General features: G+C 40.2%; 1 protein-coding gene across 2 annotated transcripts in view; it reads right to left on the bottom strand.

Moving 5' to 3' along the window:
* LOC120740204 (protein shisa-6) overlaps positions 1-9,747 on the bottom strand; it is an 85,944-nt gene extending 76,197 nt beyond the window's left edge. For both annotated transcript variants that reach the window (XM_040042397.1, XM_040042388.1), the window contains exons 1-3: positions 9,429-9,747; positions 8,051-8,989; positions 2,774-2,931 (exon numbers count right to left, since the gene is read on the bottom strand). In XM_040042397.1, the coding sequence (XP_039898331.1) occupies positions 2,774-2,931; positions 8,051-8,619 (727 nt within the window). In that variant the 5' untranslated portion in view covers positions 8,620-8,989; positions 9,429-9,747. The remainder of the gene's footprint in view (positions 1-2,773; positions 2,932-8,050; positions 8,990-9,428) is intronic.
* Between the last annotated feature and the right edge of the window lie 12,633 nt (positions 9,748-22,380).

The raw sequence follows: 22,380 nt of genomic DNA on the forward strand, positions 1-22,380 counted from the left end.
TTCTAACTCTGTCCTTTTTTTGGGGGAGATATGACTTGGCTCTTGTAGGCTTATAATTCTTTGAAGGGCTATTTTTTTAATCACAACATATAAAGACAGTGATAAAAAAGATTAAGAAGAGAGAATGAGCTTCATACTGTTAGAGCCCATCCGCTGAGTGTAGCTTCTTCTGAGTATATTTTATTCTCTTTCATGGTTGTATATCAGTGTTTCACAGAAGTCTATTCAAATCTGTCTTCATTCTCTCTGCCCATTAACTCTGATTTGTTGCAGCGATCCAGAGGATGGTTTCAGGCTGCCAAAAGAGTACTGCACCTGTGGGATCATCGACATCTTTCTTTCTTTTTCTGCTTAAATAGCTGGCTTAAATAGTAAACACCATGAGGTCAAGGAAAGGATGAAGCGGGAATTCAAGTTCATCTACTGTTTGAAACAGACGAGCAGTGAAGAAACATGAAATGTAAATCGCTCCAATAGAGTCCAAGGATAAAAATATAGAACTAAAACATAAACATGTCCTCTTTAGCGCAGACCTCTTCTACTACTTTAAAATTACTGCAGTGTTTTGTTGTCGCCCTCATAAAAACGTACATTTCCTCAGTTTCTCGATATAATGAAAACCAAACGCAGTCTTATGAGACGTGTGTGTTTTGTGCATAAACTGATCTGTCTTTGTAATGTTCTGTAAAGCTAACAATAATTATGATAATGAAAATAAAGCCGCATGCTGCCAAGCAGCAACAAACTCTCCCCGTTCTTCTGGTGTAAATGAGTGGGCTCACAAATCCACATACTTAACAGTAGTAGTAATAATATGTTGCAATACATCGTGTAAATGCTCGCACTAACACCGTAATACTTAAAAGAGATAGTTTTCCTCATTTTAAATTCCCAGCACTGTCCAAAATTTCAGCCATCTCAACATCCGTCATCCTCCTTAAGGTCACCATTCACCCGTTCACTGGGAGGTCTTCTGTTCACACAGCAAACAATAGCCGGGTAATAAAACACGGGTTTCATAACTTACCAACATCTTTTCTGTGGGTGTTACCATATACTGAAGAACGTTATGTGTCACTTTGTGAATCACACACAGACTAGTCCTTACACGGCGTTTGTACTCACACAAACAGACACTGAAGCTTATTCTAAAAGCTGCTTCAATGTTTAATCAAAGCGGATGAGCTTTTAAACTTACCCCTAGTGCATTTCTGCTACTTTGGCGTCACTTCTGCCTGTTTCAGGTTGCTAAATAGTAAATGGCCTGTATTTGTGTAGCGCTTTTCTAGTCCCTAAGGACCCCAAAGCGCTTCACACAACCTGTCATGCACACATTCACACACTGGTGATGGCAGCTACATTGTAGCCACAGCCACCCTGGGGCGCACTGACAGAGGCGAGGCTGCCGGACACTGGCGCCACCGGGCCCTCTGACCACCACCAGTAGGCAACGGGTGAAGTGTCTTGCCCAAGGACACAACGACCGAGACTGTCCAAGCCGGGGCTCGAACCGGCAACCTTCCGATTACAAGGCGAACTCCCAACTCTTGAGCCACGATCGCCAGGGTTAAACCTAGAATTGGTTTATGGTTTAGGCAATAGTCTCAGGCTTGGTTGTGATGTTTAAAGAATGCATTAATGCCAATAAAGATTGTCAAACAGACATGCATGTGTGTATGCGTGCCTCTCCCGCAGGCTTCCTGGCTTTCACAACTTTTTGAACCAGTGCTGCAGCTTATACGCCAAATTACTACTGCATCAGAAAGTGATTGTATTAGCTCAACCTTGACAAATAAAATGCAGTTTATTACTTTAAAGATACACTCACTAATTCAGTTATAAGTTCCAGTACCAAAGGCAATATCTCAGAAAACATCCCCCTGGGTCTCGGCTGTTGTTTTGAGAGTTTATGAAGTTCACCTTTGAATCCCAAAGCAGAGCAAAATGGCAACAAATTATAGGAAAATGATGGAAAAGAACGTACACTGTATTATTTTCGACCATGTGAGTTGGTGATTATGTGAGACGTGATTTACTTTTCTTTCTTGTTTGCTTTTCTTTGGTAAAACACAAACTTATAGGCTTGTGTTGCTTCTCCTGTCTGTTGGAGCGGCTCCATTTCAATCATATATGCCAATGAAATCAAGTCATTCTGTAGCAGAAAATGAGTCATGCTCTGATATCCTGCTACTCAGTATGAGCTCTCCTCTGACACTTCATGTTGGGTGGTGGTGCTGATGGAGAAAATGGTGAAGGCAGAATGACACCAGAGTAAAACATAACACTACGGAATCTGGGACACCATACTAGGGCACTTAGCAAACAAGCTAATCCCTGGTGCAGGGATCTGGAGACCAACCAGATAAAAGTAGCAGGAACAGCGTTACACCAGAATTATCTCTGGACAAAAAGCTGGCGTAATCCCGCAGAACATAATAGTTTACGACTCAATTTTTAGCCAGTGCTGAGTAGGCTTATGCAACCTTAGCATGAGGAAGAGGAGAACTCAGACAGAGGATTGTGCTTCATTTATGCACCTCCGTGAGTGCTGGCTCTACAGAGCAACTCAAGAAAAAGGATCTGTTTCACTGGACGCCAATCACAGGACGCTGTGGCAGATTAACCAGAGCAAAGGAGGTCTCTGTTTACGCCTTCACGTCACCACATCGTAAAGCTGGATTTGTAAATGGACGTACGGTGAGAGCTACACATGAAGCCAGTTATTTGGCCTTCACACACACACACACTCTATTTTACAGTCAGTGTCACCTACCGTGGTTTGCTGCCTTGGCGTGAACAGGTGTGTAATGATTCTTCAAGGTTCTGACCGGTGTCTCATCTTTGGGGGACCCGTCAAGCGCTGCGATGTTTTCGTGCTCATACTGAGATATGGGAACCGGTCCTTGTTGTCTCAAAATGTCAGCCAGGGCTCTGAAAGGAAACCGCAGTGATGTTAAAAACATGAACTGATATGTTCTCGTTTCCAATTGCCAACATTTTCTTTTCTTAGCTCTTCTTAATTTGTTTAGCTGCAGCTTCAATTTGAGCCACAGAGGTTTGGGGCAAGGCGAAAAGGAAATCCTAATTACATCCACAATCACGAGGGAGTCAGGTGGTCAATAAAGCAATGCACACGATACAGAGTGTTATTTGTACCGGACTCAAGCTCGAGGCCTGTTTGCAAAGCGATAAATCCGTGTCTTTTCTTTGCAGCCGCAAAATAAAAGTGATATTTCACTAATTCTGCTTCCAACTTTTGGAGGCTCAGTGTCTGTCTCTGACACGGAGTGCCAGCAGTGCGCTTTCTTAGAAGAAATGAAAGGGCAATTTAACTGTGTCAATGTCAACCTAAAGGAACCACATAGTCCACTTTTCCATAACTCTGTGACTTTGGGAGATATACTGTATATTAATAGCATTTCCCTTCCAGGATGAGCACACTTTAGCTGTTTCGTTTTCACAGACAGAGGCGACCTGATTTTGCATTGTCCCAGTTGATACCTCATTGCGTGCAGCAGGAGCACATCCTGTATAGTTTGCAGGAACTAACCCAACTTTAATCAGGTATAAAACTGCAAAATGTGAAGGAAGCAAGTTTCACACAGCTTCTTCAAAACTGTAGGAGCAGCTGTTATAAATGGAATATATTCTATCTATCTATGTTATTTACAAAGAAGAAGACTCAATATGTAAAAAAGTACTTGGTAAAAATAAAGTCCTAAAAGTAAGTTACAAGTTTAGATAAACTTTGTGCCATGATTACATGAGCTCGGCTATATACAATATTCATAAAAGCTCGTGTAAAGAAGAATCTTTTAGGATACAATAAGAAAAAAATTTGGAGCAAGAATAATCAGTCAAAGATGCATACTCCAATCTGATCATATTTTACAGTCAGAACATTAGAGATTTTAAAATGAAGGCAGCCTCAAAATGAACTGAGAAAAATAATTACTGTGGTAAACCAAGTTTTACAATAGTAATTACAAAGGGCCAAGAATCGATCCTTGGGGAACACTGCAATTAAACTCACCTACTGTTGTTAGAGATCTAATAGCAACACTGTGTATGTAACAACTTTAATATAAAGGATAGGTATAATATTGCAAATGTTTTCTTGTTGAACTGAACTGAAACCAAAAATCCTCCAATTTCAGTGATTTACGTGAACGTGAGTGAGTCGAACTGTTGCAAGACGCCTTTCATTTGTCTTTGAACATCTACAAAGTTACAGGTGAGCTGTGCAGGGTTAGATTTGAATAAGAATGTGTTTAGCCACATGCTAAATAGTAACAATTATGGAAACTTGGAGCTTTTACATTTCAAATGAAGTCTCGTCCTTATTGATGTTATACGTTTTCTGATAAAACTGTCATATAAAGGGTTTGAAAATTAACCAGACTCCGCTCCCAAACCCTAGATGTGGTCTCCCGTGTCCTGGTGGATGTGAAGAGGTAAGTCAAACCAACCGCCCTGCACCGCGCTGCCCCAAACGCTCACAAGCACCAAATGTGTAACTAGCATAAATTGCATCTTGTTTTTTTTTTTTCCGAGAAAAGCGATCAATAAAACTTTAGCTCTCACTCACATTTCTTGCGTTTCGGTGAAGGTCACAGACCAAACAGCAAAGGTCTGCCAACAGCTCAATATTCTGCTCACATTCCTCCCTCAGTCACAGAGGTAGGAGTCTAAATCACTTTGGAGAAGCACCGGAAATTAAGAGAGACGCTCACACTTTTCAGGAGCAGGCCCTTGCCAAATATAAAGCTAATCCCATGTTCCACTACTTCTTTGTGGTCACGGCTGTCAGCATGAATGTCTGCTGCCAGCCTCTGAGGTCTATTCCAGCAGACATCATTACAACAGCTCTATGTGCCAAATGGTTGGTGAAAATAAATAAATCATAAAAAGAGGGAAAATGCTACTGAGCACCCAGCAGGCCGTGCCTCCTCGTTTAATTGTCCTCTCTCTAAACTCTCAACACCAGCCCTCATATTGAAGTGGTGACATTAAGCAGATCCACTTGAAAGTACACCCCATGGCTAGGATGGAAAAGCAGTACGAAGGCATAAATCTAAATGTTGCTTCACTTTTCAGAGTACAGACTAAAAAAAAAATCTGCATCGTGATATTTGTTGTTATTTTTGTGTCCGTTACAAACACAACACTGTATTATAAAGTCCATATGGATATTAAAAGCTTGCTGTGCCAGCTTTTGAAAGGAGAAAGCCAACACTCTAGCTTAAATCGAATCTATAATTGATTTGCTGAAAAGGTTTCTTTGTGTTGTTTGTCAGAGCTTGAATTTGGACATTTTCTATCAAGAACTTGTTACTTTGTTTCTCTAAGAAAGACAGCTGAGTAATCTCCCTCGACATTTTCAAATCAGCAGGCAACAAAGCTTCATGACCCGAGCATAACAATGCGCAATTATCATTAAGTCAACTTCTGGGCTCTGGAGAGAAACAAGACATCCTCTACTGCTCTGTCCAGAGTCAACTATGGATAATAGGAGGTGACTCCAGAGACTATTGAACAACAGCAGTGACTAACTGACTATAATTTTTCTTTAATTGTTGGTGGAAAATGCAATTTTAGTCAAACCTATGACTAATTAAACACTATCCTTAATTATCCTTTTAATACCTGCTTCAGTGACGACGGAATATCCATCAGACATGGAAGCAATCAGCTACGTGCAAAATGTCTATCAAACAGTAAAACAGACAGTGGTTTTCCAGTTTACCTTTTCTGCAGCAATGCAGACGGAGATGCATCTAAAAAGATTTTTTTAATCTCAAGGTGGAAACCAAAATTCAAAACACAAGAAATTCTAACCACACGAACAATAAAAGAACCCTTACTGTAGAAATTTACTCTATAACAGCATGAGCTGATATACTACGATACCATAAAAGTCATTCCTGTGGATGAAAGCAACCTATAAAGACTTCTGTAACATTATGGCATCACAGTTACAGTCACCACACTCTGCTAAATCTTCAGAACAGTCCACCATCAGATCCTCTGTTACCTAAAATGTTTCAGCCATGAGCAAAGTAGGCCACGTGGTCTTTTGCTGGTATCTGAGGAACTGAACAAGTTTATTTCTTTTATCTTTAATGTCAGCACAATGCATGTCAAAACTGTGAAGCCAAATAACAAGGACATAACTATTCGATCGTTTGGTGTTTTTCCATGATGACTTTTGTGCTACCATTTGGCATAAAGTTGCTTCTAAAATGTTTCCTATCATCATTATTATTGTTATCACATTATAGTTCATTGTAAAATAATAGTTCAGAAAGGCAGAATAGGCATAATTTTTTCCATTCGAAGTATCATTCAGTCTGTGTCAGGTGACATGCGATCTGTGTGCTGCCATTTCACAGACCTCTTCCAGAAAGATGGGGTGGCCACAGTGGCTCACTTCCATTTAAAGATACAGACAGTGAAAGAGCCATATTTGAAACCACAGCTGTACACATTTGGTAGCAAACATGAACAACTAGTGTGGCATTTTGAGCTATCGTGCCAAAGAGGATGATTAAAATGTAGATTTACTTTATCTGTAATCCCTTTGTTATTAAAGATAAGAAAGATAACAAAGTTTTCAGTCGCTTTAGGGTTCTATGGATGGATGGATAGACAGACAGTGACAACACTTGAAGTGAGAAATAAGCTCCCAATGATCTTGCATCTGGCCTTTGATTTGCATAAAGTACCAAAGTTCTCAGTTTTATTCAAATAGGGAGTAGGGTCCTGCACGTTTTATCACTTAGAATGCAATGCAAAGCCTCCAGACTGCACTGCATGGAAAATAAATGAGAAATTTGGAAATGATATATCCTGCTGAAATGAACCACAGTCTGAATTTTTCCACAGTTATCTGGCTATTTCTGGGCTGCAGACAATACAGTCCTGAAAGATCAGTTATTCTTTCTAATTTATTAAGAGTCTAGCTGCAATACTCCAAGCTTTCAAATTGACAGTCATAAATTTTTCAAATTATAAGAAACTGCAAGATTTTACACCCAGGTTAAAGCTTTCTATACAACAGCACACCATTTGCAGTGTTTAGCACAGCAGACTTTCAAATGCACAACGGTGCCCATAATTTGGTCAGCGGAATTATTTTTAGGCAACAAAAAATGCCTTGAAGCTGAAAAAAATAGACGAAGAGGTCTGATTCAGGACATAAGGATGGAAACAGAAGTCATTTGCATGGAAAATATCTTATAATTGACTTTCTGATGATGATGATGATGTGTGTGTGTGTGTGTGGGGGGGGGCAAACATTGCCTTTGGCCTGTTCCACACATCATACAGCAATTTGTTCAGCTTGTGACTGAAATGGCTACAGGATGTGTTTTTATGTGGCTTTAATATTCACTGAGCAATTCAGTGACCACTACTGGTGCCTCGAGGACTTAAAAAAAAAGTCATTGCAAAAGAGACCACTCCCATCACGATGAACGTGATCACTTATAATGGTTTTCAGTGGCATTTGCTTTATTCCCTGGAGGTTTGACGGACATAAAATACCACCACCCGCCTTCAAGGATTGCCAGAGAATGGGATGTGTGCCCTGTAAAGGTATCTATGGTTTTTTTTAATGCAAATCTCTGGGAAAAAGAGTAATGGTACATGTTAAAAGGTCATGGGGTAGACTGAACCCATGATACTGAAGGTGTAAGTTATGTGCGTTACTATAGATTAGTTGATTCCCCATGAGAGCAACTATATAGATTGGGTTTTAAATCTATTGGAAGGAAGTGACAGCAAAAAATCTGATTGTGAGCTGAAGTCTGTGTCAATCTGCAAAAAAGGCTTCCCCATCTGATCACTTGATAAACTGTAGTTTTAAGAATTAGTCTTAATTACTCTGACACATGAAAACAGGTTCAGATTTATATGAGTAAACGGCACTGACAGAGTCCAGACAGGAACACAAGTGTAAAACTGAAATTACATAAAGGACATCTTTTAAAATTTATAATTTCCCAGATTGGATTGTGACAACATTAAAAAAAGAAAAAAAAGATCTCACCTGTGCACGTTCATTTCCTGAGGGGGCTTCGTGGCTTTATCGTAGGCAACTTTTGCAGAAATCCCAATGGCAATGATGAGCGCAATGACCCCGCAGGTGATGTACACTGTGGTGTTGGTCTGGTCCAGCGCGGGGTCGTACGTGTCACCTGTTGGCGCCGGTGACGGGGGCTGGGTTTTGATCCAGTCCGGGGTGATGTAGTTGTTGCAGCTGTTCTGCTCCAGCCGCTTACCCCGGTCCGCGCAGCAGAAGCGCAGAAAGCAGCTGCCGCAGCAGAAGCGGTGATCGGTATTGTTGCAGGCGAACGCGTTGTCGAACTGACCGCTCACGTCGTAGTAGCCCTTACAGGTGTCGTGCTGGAACGCGACGAGCGGCGGAGCCTGGACCTGGGTGATCTTCCCCGGGACGGCGGCGGCTCCGGGGACCGCGGTGGTGCTGCCGTTGACCTCCTTCACCTTTGGGATCCTCCTCGGCGGGGTTTTGTTCTTTTTGTTGGTGGTGGCGGCGCACAGGACATTCAGAGGGTCTAAGTAAACCAAAAGAAGCAGAAGGTGCTTTATCCCCATCATTTGATGACGCGCTGGTGTTTGTTTGCTGGCCCCCACTCTCTTCTCTTTCTTCACTGAATATCACTCTTCCACTTCTTACCGGGTGGAGCTTCTTGCGGGTTTCTTCACCGCGGGTACTCCTGTCTGCGCCGAGCTCTTGATCACGGACTTTAACTGGCAGATTTTGCACTCATCGGACACGCAATGCATCTTCACACGTCGTGGTCATCCAATAAAGAGCGTGTTTTTCTTCTAAAGTTGGGTCTGACCAAAGGTCTGGATTTATATCTGGACACAGATACCCGATAAATACACAGAGTCCTTCAGGGGAATCTGTCTTTGCTTTGCCACGAGCTGTTGGTCTCGAGTATGATCGGGGCTCTTAGTTACACTGTGGAGAAGAGAGGGGTTATCCATGAGAAACTTTGTCAATACAGACAGAGATAAAGCTGCGACAACCGGACCGTCTTTAAACACGCGAACACTTTCAGCACCGTGGACAGCGCCCAAGTTTCCCTTTGGTTTGCTGGAGCGCTTCAGCACCCGGAAAGTAAAAAAAAACACCGACCCGTTTCTATATTCATATAATTCAAAACACCAATATCGGCTACTTTGGTTTAAAAAAAGAACCAATTCTTAATGTTGACTTTCACGGAGATCCCAAATATGCCGCTGCGTTGCGTTGTGTCGCCTCATCTGTTTCCATTTTATGCGCAAACTTTATTTCTTCCGACTTCCTGACCTGTAAAGTAACTTCTGCTCGTTTCTAAAGAGAGATAAATGGTAAATGGTCTGATTTAAAGAGAGAGAAGAAGAACATGAGGACTTACCAGGTTAACAGTGGCCGGTAACAGGGTTGTCTCAGCCACTGCCACTGAATCAAAGAGCCTCGGCAAGACAAGAGGCAAGACCTCTCTCTCCTCTCCGGCCCGCCTCCTTCCATCGCTCTCTCTCTCTCTCTCTCTCTCTCTCTCTCGCTCTCTGTCTTCCCCACCCACGTCACCGATACAGGTACTTCACTTAATTATCAATCATCTCTGCTCCCCTCTCTTTGGTCATATGCCTGCAGGCTGCACTCGATAAGTCGCGAGGTGGAAAAAACACAAAGATAACAGTGTATTAGAAGTTGTCTGCAGAGGCGAGGCGCTGCTGTTGGTGTATATTCACGCATCAGTGCGCACACAAGCTGTGCGTGCGTTTGTGTGTGTGTGTGTGTGTGTCTATGCAAACATGCCCCAGCTGGTTTACTTTAGAATTATAAATCAAAGCCCATCCAAGCGGAGGGGGAGGTGAGACGGATTTGGGCGCTGCAGAAATATGTTGAAGCGGGGAGGAAGTTTTAATTTGACGTTCAGAGTAAAAGCTGAATTTAGGGAAAGGGCTACTTTAAGAAAGGTTAATATTAAGCACATACATATGAGAGTATTTCAGAAATCCTGCTTTTGCAATCTGATTACTCATCCCTTCACTTTAATGCCAACATCTGACTGACATATTTGAATATTCTGTACACTGATGGGAAACAAATGACTTTAAGATGACATTTTCTCAGTTCACCGCAGCTCCCAGAAAATATTTTCTACAAATGCTGACTTGATTTTCAGGATATGCTTCACAGATCTGACAATTTAAAAGTCAAACTTGAGAATGTTTTACTAAATATGGCTTTTGGGAATCATGACTTCGGGCTGCTATTTAATTTCAGTGTTAAAGATTTTCCTAAAATCATTTTCCCATTGAAGTCATTTACTTTATTTCAAATTTCTGGCGAAATCAATGTTAAGTGATCTTTTGTGTATTTGTCTTGATGACTCTAAGCTCACTGTTTTCTACACTACTATCAAAAAAATGTAACTTTTCACTTACTGGTAATTTCACGTTTACATCATATGATACTTGGTAACCACTTATTGTTAGGGAACGATTATGTTCTAGGTCATAACACCTGATCGTGTGCTGCTTTCTGTGTTTCCAGAGTGCCAATTTTGTCCCCTTATAAAGGTGATGACACCTGAATCCTGTCACAGCCAGGATGGCCAGTGTGTTGTGGAGTGGACCCAAAAGCAGACACAGGAAAGAAAACAAAGTATAACAAAAAGCGCGCCGTTTATTTAGGCTGATGGTAAAAACAAAAACAAAGGCAAAGACGAACTGAGGAAAAGACTAAATGATAACCTAAACTGAGAACAGCTAGAATGAGACAAGAAAAGTATGACATTAACATGAACCTGAAAAGAAGCATGAAAAATGGAGACTTGTGGATAGGGATGGGTACTGATATCCGGTGCCATTATGGCAAAGTCTGGCTGTACTTCGCAGCAAAAGATGCAAACTCAGCAGCCTGCAACAAGTGCTTTAAGCTGATACTGTGATACTGTCAAAGGAGGTAACACCTTGAATCTGATGAAACACCTGGCGACGTATAGCGTTTTGTTAAAGCCGAGAAATGCGCCGTATTTGATAGCTTGCTGCGAGACCTCACATCGAGCACATCTACTGCGGGTGTGGTGCCTGTTATCGGACCTGGAGTTAGCAACATCCCCAAAAGCCCGAAGAGGAGAGTCCTGGCCCCTAGCCCTGCCAGTGTAGCAGAAATGATGAGGATGATGATGCAGCAGCAGCCGTTCTTCTCTGCGTGAGTAGCTTAATGTTGTTTGTGTGTAATTTACGTTGAGTAGGCTAACCACGTTATTACATTAATGCATGTAAGGTGAACTAGCAAACACCGTCATAGTTACATGCAGCTGTCTTCTTGTTTGTTGGCAGATACTCCCTTCACCCTGGCCAAAAAGGCTAAAAGGACCAAAGAAAAAGTGGAAAACAGTTAAACATGAGAGGTTTTTGGACAAAGTTTGTGTTTTTTTCCATTGTTTAAGCACTGCTTCCAGCCAAGAGTGATGCCATATATGCCCTATAGCTGCAGAAAAGGCGAACATTGTTATCTTTTTACAAAAAAAACAGTTAAACATGAGAGGTTTTTGGACCAATTTTGTGTTCTCCATTCTTTAAGCACCGGTTTGAGCACCGTTTAAGCACCGGCACCGTTTCAAAGGTATCGGATAAAACCTAAACGATACCCATCCCTACTTGTGGAAACACAAATAATCCATAGACATGAGGCGAGATAAGCAGATATCCGGACAATGAACAGAGGGAGACAGAGGACTTAAATATACAGAAGGGTAACGAGGGAAGTGGAAACATCTGGGGAAACACAGCTGACACAAATCAACATGACGCCACAGGAGAAGCAAAACTAAACACACTGAACATGGAACACAAGATTCTTCAAAATAAAACAGGAAACGGGACATAGGACAACAAGAGCTTGACAACATGTAACACAGGAGACACACGACAGACTGGGGAGACACAGAACACAAGGAGAGACACATGAGAACAGATAAAGACTCAAAACTAAAATGACCTTGATGACAGCATGGACTAGACTAAACCTTAAGAAAAAAAAAAAAGGTCATTTTTGCTTAAAATGGTCACTAAACCAGAAGAATCAGTGAAAGTCACATTGAGCTGGACCATGCAGTGTCTCAGTAAGACCCACACTGCATCTGATTTCATCTAGTTTCAAAACACCAACATCGCCTCAGTTTCACGATGAGCGTACGGCTACTGTCACAGTGTTTGTGTCCATCTTCTTTATGTAGTCAGTGAATTGTACATATACTACATCTCCCGATAGCAGGGTTTTATTACAAACATATTGCAAACATTTTTTATGAACAGATCACTCAAAAGGAGAAATATCAGGAGTGGGACATAGTTAATAGAATTATTTTTTTTAAAAACTCAGCCTTTCCCATTTTCTCAAAGGTTTAATCGTTTTAAAATATGTGCTTTATTCTGGCCAAATCTGACAGAGCAGATGGTGAGCATTACCACATTAAAACATCCAGACAGGTAATTTGACAGCAAAAGGAAACCGTATCAAATTGACTTTCAAATACTTTGCTGTCATTGCATGAAGTCTGCTGTCCTCATTCACTCAGTTATTATCCCGCATGTCAAAGCTCATCCATCTGGTGTGCAGACTAAAACTACTGCCAAGATTTATTTGTTTTAGCCAGCTCTAGTGCCATTTGATCAAGGTGAATGCTGTTTGACCAAGGTCTGCTGTTATTACTTTTACAGCAATTCTATTTTTCACATAGCAAGGTGATGATATTTATGGGGTCCTCTGCAACATTTAATGCACTTAAGTTGTAAAACTGATATCACTGGTGCATTCTTGTAGTATTATTAATGTTAAAGCCACAACAAACAGTTGTTAACATTTATTTTATGTGTGAGTGAATTACTGTCAGCCATAGTTGAATTATCACATGTGAATCTTATGGTGACAGATTTAATTTTAAGGGTAGGGAGATTAGATTTGACATTTTAGGACAAATAATGATTTTTTTTTGTGGGTTTTTGTTGTTTTTAAATGTAAAACAGTTTTTGTTTTCATGAACTGCACCATCTCATAACATTAGAATATTGTGACAAGCAATACTTTTTGTGTATCCTATATTCAGTACACACCATTTCATGCTTTTTTGGTTTAATTTTGATGATTAGAAAGTACACCCTTTTGTCACTTCTAAAGTTTTATATATCAGGACTTCAAAAATCATCTGGTCCTTCGCAGATCTTAGGATTAGGTGTGATATATTACACTGTGTGATTATTTATCTTTAAAAAAAACAAAAACAAACATGAGCAACATTCAAAAGCAGAATGTAAAAACACTAAGCAGACCTATACGGCTTCTGTGAGAACAAAGAGGGTAAGAAGCAGCCAGGTGATCATGGGCAAGTGTGAAGTTTGGGCAGTTTGCTAGTCGGAAGCATTTAGGTGTGTTTTAACACCGTGCCAAAGAGGAAATACATCAGCAACAATAGAGAAGGAATTGTTGCTGCCCATCAATCCGGGAAAAGTATTAAGGCAATTTTCAAACAACTTCACTCTACAGTCAGAAAGATTGAAAATTCAAGACAGTTGTTTATCTTTCCAGGAGCGGACATCCCAGCAAATTCACCCCAAGGCCAGACTCTGCATTCCTTAAAGTAATTGCAAAATAAAAACCAAAATAAATAAACTACATGTCATACACTACATGTACAATTAGGAAAAGAGTGAACCAGTATAGTTTGTTTGGAAGGGAACCAAAAGATTTCTTTAACAATGCAGATGTTTGGTCATGATGAATATCAGCACAAACACCTCCTACCGACTGTGAGCATAGTGGTGGAGGCGTGCTGACTTGGACGTGGGCACCTTACAATCACTGAGTCGTCCATGAGCTCCACTGTATAACAAAGTGATCTTTGCATCATATAACATGACAGCAATCCCAAGCACATCGCCAAACCTGCAAAAGAAGGGCTGAAAAAGAAAGGAATCAAAGTGTTTCAAAGTCCCAACCAGAGTCCAGGCTGCGTGTAAACAAATACCTGCAAACCTCAATGAATTGAAGCAACACTAAAGAAGAATGGAGATTACATCAAGTTATTGCTTTGGAGAGTCGTACTACAAGTTACCCAATCAGAGCATCTTCTTAGTTCTTCCAGACACTGCTTCTGAAATTTTATCATGAGCTGTGAGTTTGTTATTTTGAGTTATTTCCCCAGCCAGCAGTATCCCTTAGTGTCAAATTGCTGTATGAGTATTTTGACTTAGTGTTTTGTCAATGCTTGTTTTACTTTGTGTCTCTTGTGTCTTGTCTCAAGTTTTATCTTCTGTCTGTCATTTTCCCTGATTGTCTCGTTTTCCCAGATGCGGTCGCTTACCCGATTATCCGGTGTGTGTATAAATAGTGCTGTTTTCCCTTTGTCGGGATGTCTGTTATCCTGCTGAGGTGTTTTCCTTCTAAGTTATTTTGGATTTTGTGCTTCATGATATGGACTTTGTTTTAGACTCTGTCCATTAGCCTAAATAAATAAATCATTCATTCTGCTTCCTGTTTCAAGCACTTGGGTTCTGGTCCTAAAAAGCCTAGTTTTTGTTTACTCAATAAAGCTCAGGTTGTATTTACTCAATTTAAAGACCCAGTAGATCATTTTATTATGTCTTTTACCTTTTTATTGTACCATGGCTGTATCTCACAAATCCCATATCCCATGATCATTCAAAAATAATATTTCTGAGCTTCTGAACATCTTCCATTACCATGAAGCCTTCGGCTTGTCTACAGTTTTGCATTCGACATTTCTCACCTTATTTTTGACAGTAGAGTCTCTGTGGGGTTCAGGTCAGTTGAATTATCAGGCAACATTAGCACAGTATGATCAGCAAACAATCTGGTGGTAGTTTTGGCACTGTGGAAAAAGAACTCAGTGTCTTCAGATGGTCCTATGAAGTGCTCTAAAGCTTCCTGGTAGATGTGGCATTGGCTTTGCCCTGTGGACACAGTTGTTCAACCACCACCAACACCAGAAGATGACGTGACATCCCAAATCATCACAGACTGCTGAAACGTTAAACACTAAACTCTTCCTTCAGACACTGAGCAGCTGTTCAGTTCTGTTTCTTCTTAGTTCATTTAAGGTGGTTCTGTTGTTGTCTCTGGTTCATGACTGCCACTTCTTTCTGAAAATGGATGGATGCTGTTGCTCTTGATGCTCTGATACCGCCTCAGTCCTCTCTTTGTGAAGCTGTCCGCACTCTTGAATCGACTTTGCTTAACAGTCCTGTCAAAGTTGCTGATTTCCTATATGCTGGTGTGCTTTTTCATGCTTGTGCACCACATTTTTCCCCTTCTAGTCAATTTTTCCATTAATATGCTTCGGTACAGCACACTGTGAACAGCCAGACTTTTCAGCAATGACCTGTGGCTTAGCCTCCTTGTGGTGTCGATCATCTTCATCCAGACAGCTGTCAGGTGAGCTGTCAACCCCATGGTTATGTTTGTGTGTACTGACACAGACTAAGAGGTACTGATGCCGTCTGAACAGTAACTTACTCAAACAAAACATATCTGATTGTCATAATCTATTAGCCATAATTATAAAAATTATTATTTTTTAAAGTCTTGAAATATTTGACTTTATATATAATGAATATTGTTTAAAAATTAAGATATAAAAATCACAACACAAAATATTTGAGCTGTAATTGTATGTAAAATTTGGAGGTAGCTGACTTGTGAAGAAGTGAAGAAGCACCTGAAACCTGCATTCTCTCTGCTGGCCAGCAGAGGGCAGCTGCCCTGAGAGCAAAAAGAAGTGTAAGTGTATAGAAGTCTGTGGGAAAAATGGCTCCACTGTTCACTTCGGTAAACACTTCCCCGATGTGTTTATGGTCTCAGTTTCTACTTTAAAGTCTTCTTTGAAGCAACATGATGTTTATTTTGTAAACTAGCATCCCCTTCAGAGTAAATTTAGATGATTATGCAGGGCACACATTAGCATTTGGCTGCTACCAGGCAGCAACCTCAGAGACACGAAAAATGAAGCCAAAAATCAGTTGAGTCCCTCTAGTGGCCACTTGAGTCTGGGTCCAAAAGCGAGTCACATCGGCGAACTCCCATGTTAAAAGTTTCCACTTGAGCTCTAAAATCAACATTTTACAGTCGAGTACAAATGGTTTCATAAATCACCTGTTTTATATTTTTTAAATTTTCTATTTAACGTTTAACCCTTTACAGCCGATCGGAGCGGGCACGCTCTGTTTTGCGTAACTATTTTTAAATCCCAGTAGCACTGCAACCACGTAAGCTAGCGCAATAATTTTTTTTGCATATGAAACCAGAGTTGTACTTACATCTTATGCCATCAGCTTGTCCTCGGTCACGGTTTCTTTCCACATAAAGCTTTGCAAAAACTGCATAAAAAGCGCTTGCAGGAACAAAAACATAATATTCCAGAAACACGCTTTACCGATCCGATCAGCTGGTCATAACACTTCCTACATTGGAATAGACGTCAGCGCGGACTTTTGCATTTCCGCCATTACCTGTCCGAAACAGGAAGTGACGTCATTTTCGCGGAAATGTAGTCTTTTTTACTATCAGGGCCTCAGGGCCTATACTCGTCTTTTTAAAAGTTATCTTTGACTTTATGACTTTCTGTGTCGTTTCTGGGATGCTTAGGACTCATATTGCACTGCTGGAAATAGTTTATTTTGATGCATATGCTGCTTTTTTGCAAATTTGCAGTATAATATTTATTTTCGTTTTTCCTGCAGTGTATAAAAATTGGTGTATTTCAAAAATAAAACTATGAAGACACTCAAAATAAATTTCCTGTGGTGGGAAACTATTTTGTGCAACTTTTTTGTATTTACAGTTTTGAGGGATAAGCCTCTTAAATTTTTCTAACTACAAATATATGTTAAAAAAGCAAAAACGATTTTCAATTTTTTTGTAGTTTATTGCACTTTTTTGCAATTTATGTAATTACTATGCACTTAATGAATACATATTATTAAAATCTGGGCTATAATGGTTGTATTGATGTATAGCAACTTGAAATGCTCCCAAAAATGGCACTACAGCATGTAAAAATATAATATAAGCTCTGGCGGACTTGGTTCTATGGTAGGTCTTAAAGGGTTAATGATATTGTTGAAATGTAATTCTCAGGGCAGTGCCTATCATTATCACAATTATTACAGCCAATAAATATAACTACAGTAACCTCTTATAAATGTAGCAGCTCGACTGTGTCTTTTGCTAAGATACCTGAGCAGATATTAAATCTTGCACACGTTGCACCGTGTTAGTGGTGGCGTTTAATTCCGTGCCCCTACTTGACTTGTCAGTTGTCTAAAGCACTTTATCCCACACCGCTAACTCCAAGTTCCAGATAAAAGAATAAAAAAAGAGAGAAGAAGAAGTTAATTGCCCACCCATCCTTTACATCATTCAAGTGATCTAACCATGCAGGCCTTTGATATATGGTATGATCAACTCTGCAGTGCCCCTGACAGCACTGTACAGATAATATGACAAGAAGACAAGAAAAAGGGCACAGAGCTTTTGATGAATGTCTTTCCACAGTGGATGCTCTGGAAGGCGGCATTTGCAAATTGGCCCTCCATTCCTCTGTCAGTCAAAATGGCACATCAGATGGCATGTTGAGCAAAAAAGCAAGAGGGATTGTCTATTAGTGTTAAACAGCTTCTAGTGTGCAAAGCTAGTTTCAGCAAAAAGAGCTGACAGGTAACGACGGGGTCGGAATTCGCCGAAGAATAATGAGACCGTATTTCCACAGACAAATGAAATAAATAATAATAAATGACACCGAGGAGCTCTCGAGCTCTGTGTCGGCTTTCCACACCACGAGCGCTAAACAATCACGCTGTAAAAATAATCGCCTTTCGCCCCACAGAGGGGATAATCTTGAAAGCGCTCGCCTGGTAATTGTTATGTTGATTAGTATCACAGATATTTGCTCCATATTCACTCTCTAGTATCCAGCTGGTCTATATTTTGCCTTTCAATCAGGGATTTTATGTGGGTCTTGATTTGACTGAGCTCAGAGCACCATCCAAAATGTCTGCCCCACTTCTGGTGCAGGAGGGAATTGCTCTCCTTTGACATCAGTCCTGTTCAAGGGTCCATTCTGTTGCCTTTGTTAATGAGCCAGACTGACCCGACATCTTTCACAAGCTTGACGTTGGATGTGAATTGAAAACTTAAAAGCTGGTTTGATGTGCGCCACCAAAGAGAGCCGGCTGCTCATATCTACCCACCTGGCAGGTGTTTGAGTTTCCATAAAACAATTTAAAATCCCCCCAATGCTAATTAGAAATATCCACACATTCAAAGTCACTGATGTATGCTAAACAATTTATTCCTCAGAATCTGTCAGTTAGGATATGTTGAATTTATTCAATTTATATTATTCAAATAATTAATTATTAAAGAAAATATGCTACGCATGAACCGAGTATATACCAGTCGAGGAAATTTTATTTGACCAGATTCAATTTGATATTTTAAACTGTACTGAAGTAACAGAATTATGTAATCAAACATGTAATCAAATTACTTACAGTCAGCATTTTGGGCTTAAACATTATTATTTTGAATATGTGGCACTTCAGTGTTAAAGAGACATAAATAAGTTATAAGTTAATTTTATCTCATAATTCACATTTATAAATAATATATGAATAAATAAGTCAGTTTTATATTGCAATGGTATATTTTCTGCTGTGTCTCTTTATCCTATATCAAAGAATCTCGATCAATATTTTCCTAAATTGAAGACAGGAGGTCTTTTTTTCATGAAATATGCAACAATGATGAAACTTATTGTTTCTTTTAACTCCATGGGTGAACATTAATAAGTAATAAATAAACAATATTAATAATAATAATTCAGATTGACATTTTTTCCTTTCTTTGGCATAATTAACTTCAAATCCTTCTTGAGAGAGAGTAAAAGAGTGCAGCTAACAGATAATGTTGATGACAGGTGGGGTGAACTCGGAGAGCATCGACACTCTGTCATCAAAACTTTTGTTCCCATGTGGAAGAGATCCCGCTGATCTGATGAATTATTTACCAAATATCATGCAAATGAGGGAAATAGCAGCTTTTTTGCCCTGTTTCATAAAGAGTGCTCCTTGAGCTCTGCGGGGAACAAACCAATTCTGAGAAAACTGATGAAGTTTTCTCAGTGTAGCTGTTACTCCTCCGATTTACGCTATAAGGGAAAACGTACTGAGTCACATCTCTTCATCTTTGAGTCCCGTTGCCACAGGTGTATAAAATCAAGCACCTCGCTATGCAGTCTGCCTTTACAAACATTTGTGAAAGGATGGTCTGTTCGATGCTGCTGTTGCAACATGTCAGTCTGGGAAATTTCCACTCTCCTAGATATGCCACTGTCGGCTATAAGTGCTGTAGGTGGAAGCACTGAGGAACTACAGCACTCACTCACAAAGTGACAGACCACATAAAGTTAGAGTAGGGTGCTGAGACACATAGTGTGCAAGTGTGGCCAACCCACTGCATTTATATAACTGCTGAGCTCCAAACATCCTCCAGCACTAACATCTGTACAAAACCGAGTGCCAGGAGCTTTAAGGCAGTGGTTTCCACAGCCAAGCAGGTCATGTAGGTGTCATGTGTAGGTGGCCCAGGACTTTTGTCCCTATGCAGAACTGTGAAAGTCTGCAGTCACCCCTCATTTCTTTTTATTTTGTTTCCAGGGAGCCACTTTCATTGTTGTGACTTGTTTCTTGTAATCAGATCAGTTCACAGTATCGACAAAAAAAAAAAGTGTTAGGCCTGAAAATCTACAGCAGATGAACACTATCTAAAAGTCATGTCTTTAATAAGCTGGAGAAAGAACTCCAGCAATGACCTGACACAGGATCTGAGAGATGCATCTGGACCTTCAGCCGTTCACTGAAGGCTCATCAGAAATGGTCTCAGTGGAAGGGCGGCTGTTAAGAAGCCAGGAGAAAAGGCTGAGGTATGAAAATCACCATCAACAGCTTGAAAGGAATGATGAATCCACCTTTGAATTTTTGTTTGAAGAAAGTACAAGAAAGCTGGCTAAGAGAGTTCAGGCTGTGTTTAAGAATAAAGGTGGTCATGCCAAATACTGACGTTGAAGCTGATTAGAATTGTAAGAACATTTAGTCTGTCATGTAATATTTCCATGAATGTTTGCAGATGTTTCAATAAATCCCTGAACTTCTTAACTATTTTCCTAGTGACTCAAGACTTTTTCACACTGCCGCCATGTTATAATGTTTATTAAAATCAGTATGTTAGGATGTAGTGTGAAAGAGATATCAGAATCTCCCCTGTCCTTAAGAAGAAATCCAGGTTCTTGAAATCCATCAGATTAATTTTGATGTTCACCTTTCACCTTCCACCATCACCACTTCCTGTCAGTCTCAGTCTTTATTGAATGTATGAACTTGTATTTTGTTTTCCAAAAGATTAACAATAAGTCAGACTTGGAGTTAGTGTTAAAGCATATCCAAGAAATGTTATGGAAATTATGGATCCAGGTTTGCACCCTACAGCAACTCCCTCGATAAGGAAACACAACGTGTCTCTGCAACTGCAGCAAGCAGCAAGTATGTCCTCAAGAACTACTGTATGTTCTGTTTAATCATGGTTAAAATGCATAGTCTAAAATAAGGGGATGTTTCTATGTGAGAGGGTGTGAAGGAATCAGTGTTGTTAAATGAGTCAAGCTTGCAGTATAGTCATTCAAAAAGGATTGTTCCATGGTCAAATGGATCCACAGACCGCTCCAGTACTTGGAGAGGGCGGTGCGTGCAGCTATTTCTTCAATTATCCAATCCCAACAAACCAATTTTCACGACCGATGCACAGCCAGCCAGGTGTTCAGAGGTTAGAAAGGAGTCGGGGGTTTTAACTTCGCTCCACTGCTGTCTTTTTTCGCAGTTGACACAGCTGTTTTGGTCATTTTTCACACGAACGAGCAGTTGTACAAAGTGTACTAAGAGTGTCTTCCAGGAGAAATTACCTGAAAATCCAGATTGATCAAATTTGTTATGGTTGGTCAAGAAAATACAATAAAGAAAGGGCAAAGGTTACCGCTTTACACTTGGCTGCAGGCCATCACAGGTCATACAGTGGTGGTGAAAGCAATAACATTCATGATATTGGGGAAAAGCACCACTCAGCTGGATCCAATCCATGAAAAGCACAAACAGATTGATGATGAAGGTATTGGTTTAGCACAAGCTAAGGCTGAGAGATGTTTGACCTTAAAAATGATAAAGGACATCGGCTGTTAGAGTATCAAGCCTTTTCTTTCCACTGTTATTAAACAGCTTATAGAAAGTCTGAGCACTCTAAGTATTTTAAGACCCAAAGAAATCAAAATAAATTGAATATTCTGCATCATTCGACCACTTTGAGGAACTTTGGAAAAGTATAAGGTGGAGTTGATGTGTACAGAAGCAGCAATCTGATTGGCCTGCCTTCACATTTTGGCTTTGACCACAATAACACAGGGATGTAATACTTCTGCCGTTTCAAACATCATGTGATGTGTCAAATAAAAAGGAAAGAACAACAGAAGGGAACTAAGATGGCTGGTGTGTCCACCTCTACACCAAATTTCAACCTGTTGATGGCAGTGACTGAGAGAAAGGATCCACTGTGGATCCAAGAAGATGACTCAACATCTTATTTCAGTCAAAAGAACAAAGTCGAGTCTTAGGAGTTCAGTTCAGGCACTTTGGATATTGGACAAAACACATTTCAAACAAAGCAAAAAGTGTACTTTTTTAAAATTTAACCAATGAGAGGTGAGCGCCAGACGGTTATTTGTAAGAGCCCCACAGTGCAATCTAACCAGAATACTTACTTTCTTTTTTGACTTGGCATTAAGTTAGAGCTTGATCAGGTGACCCTGCTTCTTCTTCACTCACCTTTATTCACTCACTATGTGTTTACACATAATCATTTAATCATTAGTTATTATTGATCTCTTCCACAATGTGTTTCCCCCTCACCCCCAACCAGTCACAGCAGCTGGACGCCCCTCCCTCAGTCTGGTTCTGCTGGAGGTTTCTTCCTGTTAAAAGGGAGTTTTTCCTTCCCACTGTCACCATGTTCACTCATATGGGGTTGTTTGATTGTTGGGGTTTTCTCTGTAATATTTTAGGGTGTTTAGCTTACAATATGAAGCGCCTTGAGTTGACCATCTGTTGTGATTTGACACTATATAAATAAAAGTGAATTGAGTTGAAGAGTTTTTCATCCCCCTGAAAAAGAGAACTTCTCAGAGTTGCAGCACTTTCTACGTGTTCTAAGTGGTTACATTGAAACAGTGTTAGTAA

Source organism: Simochromis diagramma, unplaced genomic scaffold (assembly GCF_900408965.1).
Source record: "Simochromis diagramma unplaced genomic scaffold, fSimDia1.1 OVJJ01000321.1, whole genome shotgun sequence".
Taxonomy (NCBI): domain Eukaryota; kingdom Metazoa; phylum Chordata; class Actinopteri; order Cichliformes; family Cichlidae; genus Simochromis; species Simochromis diagramma.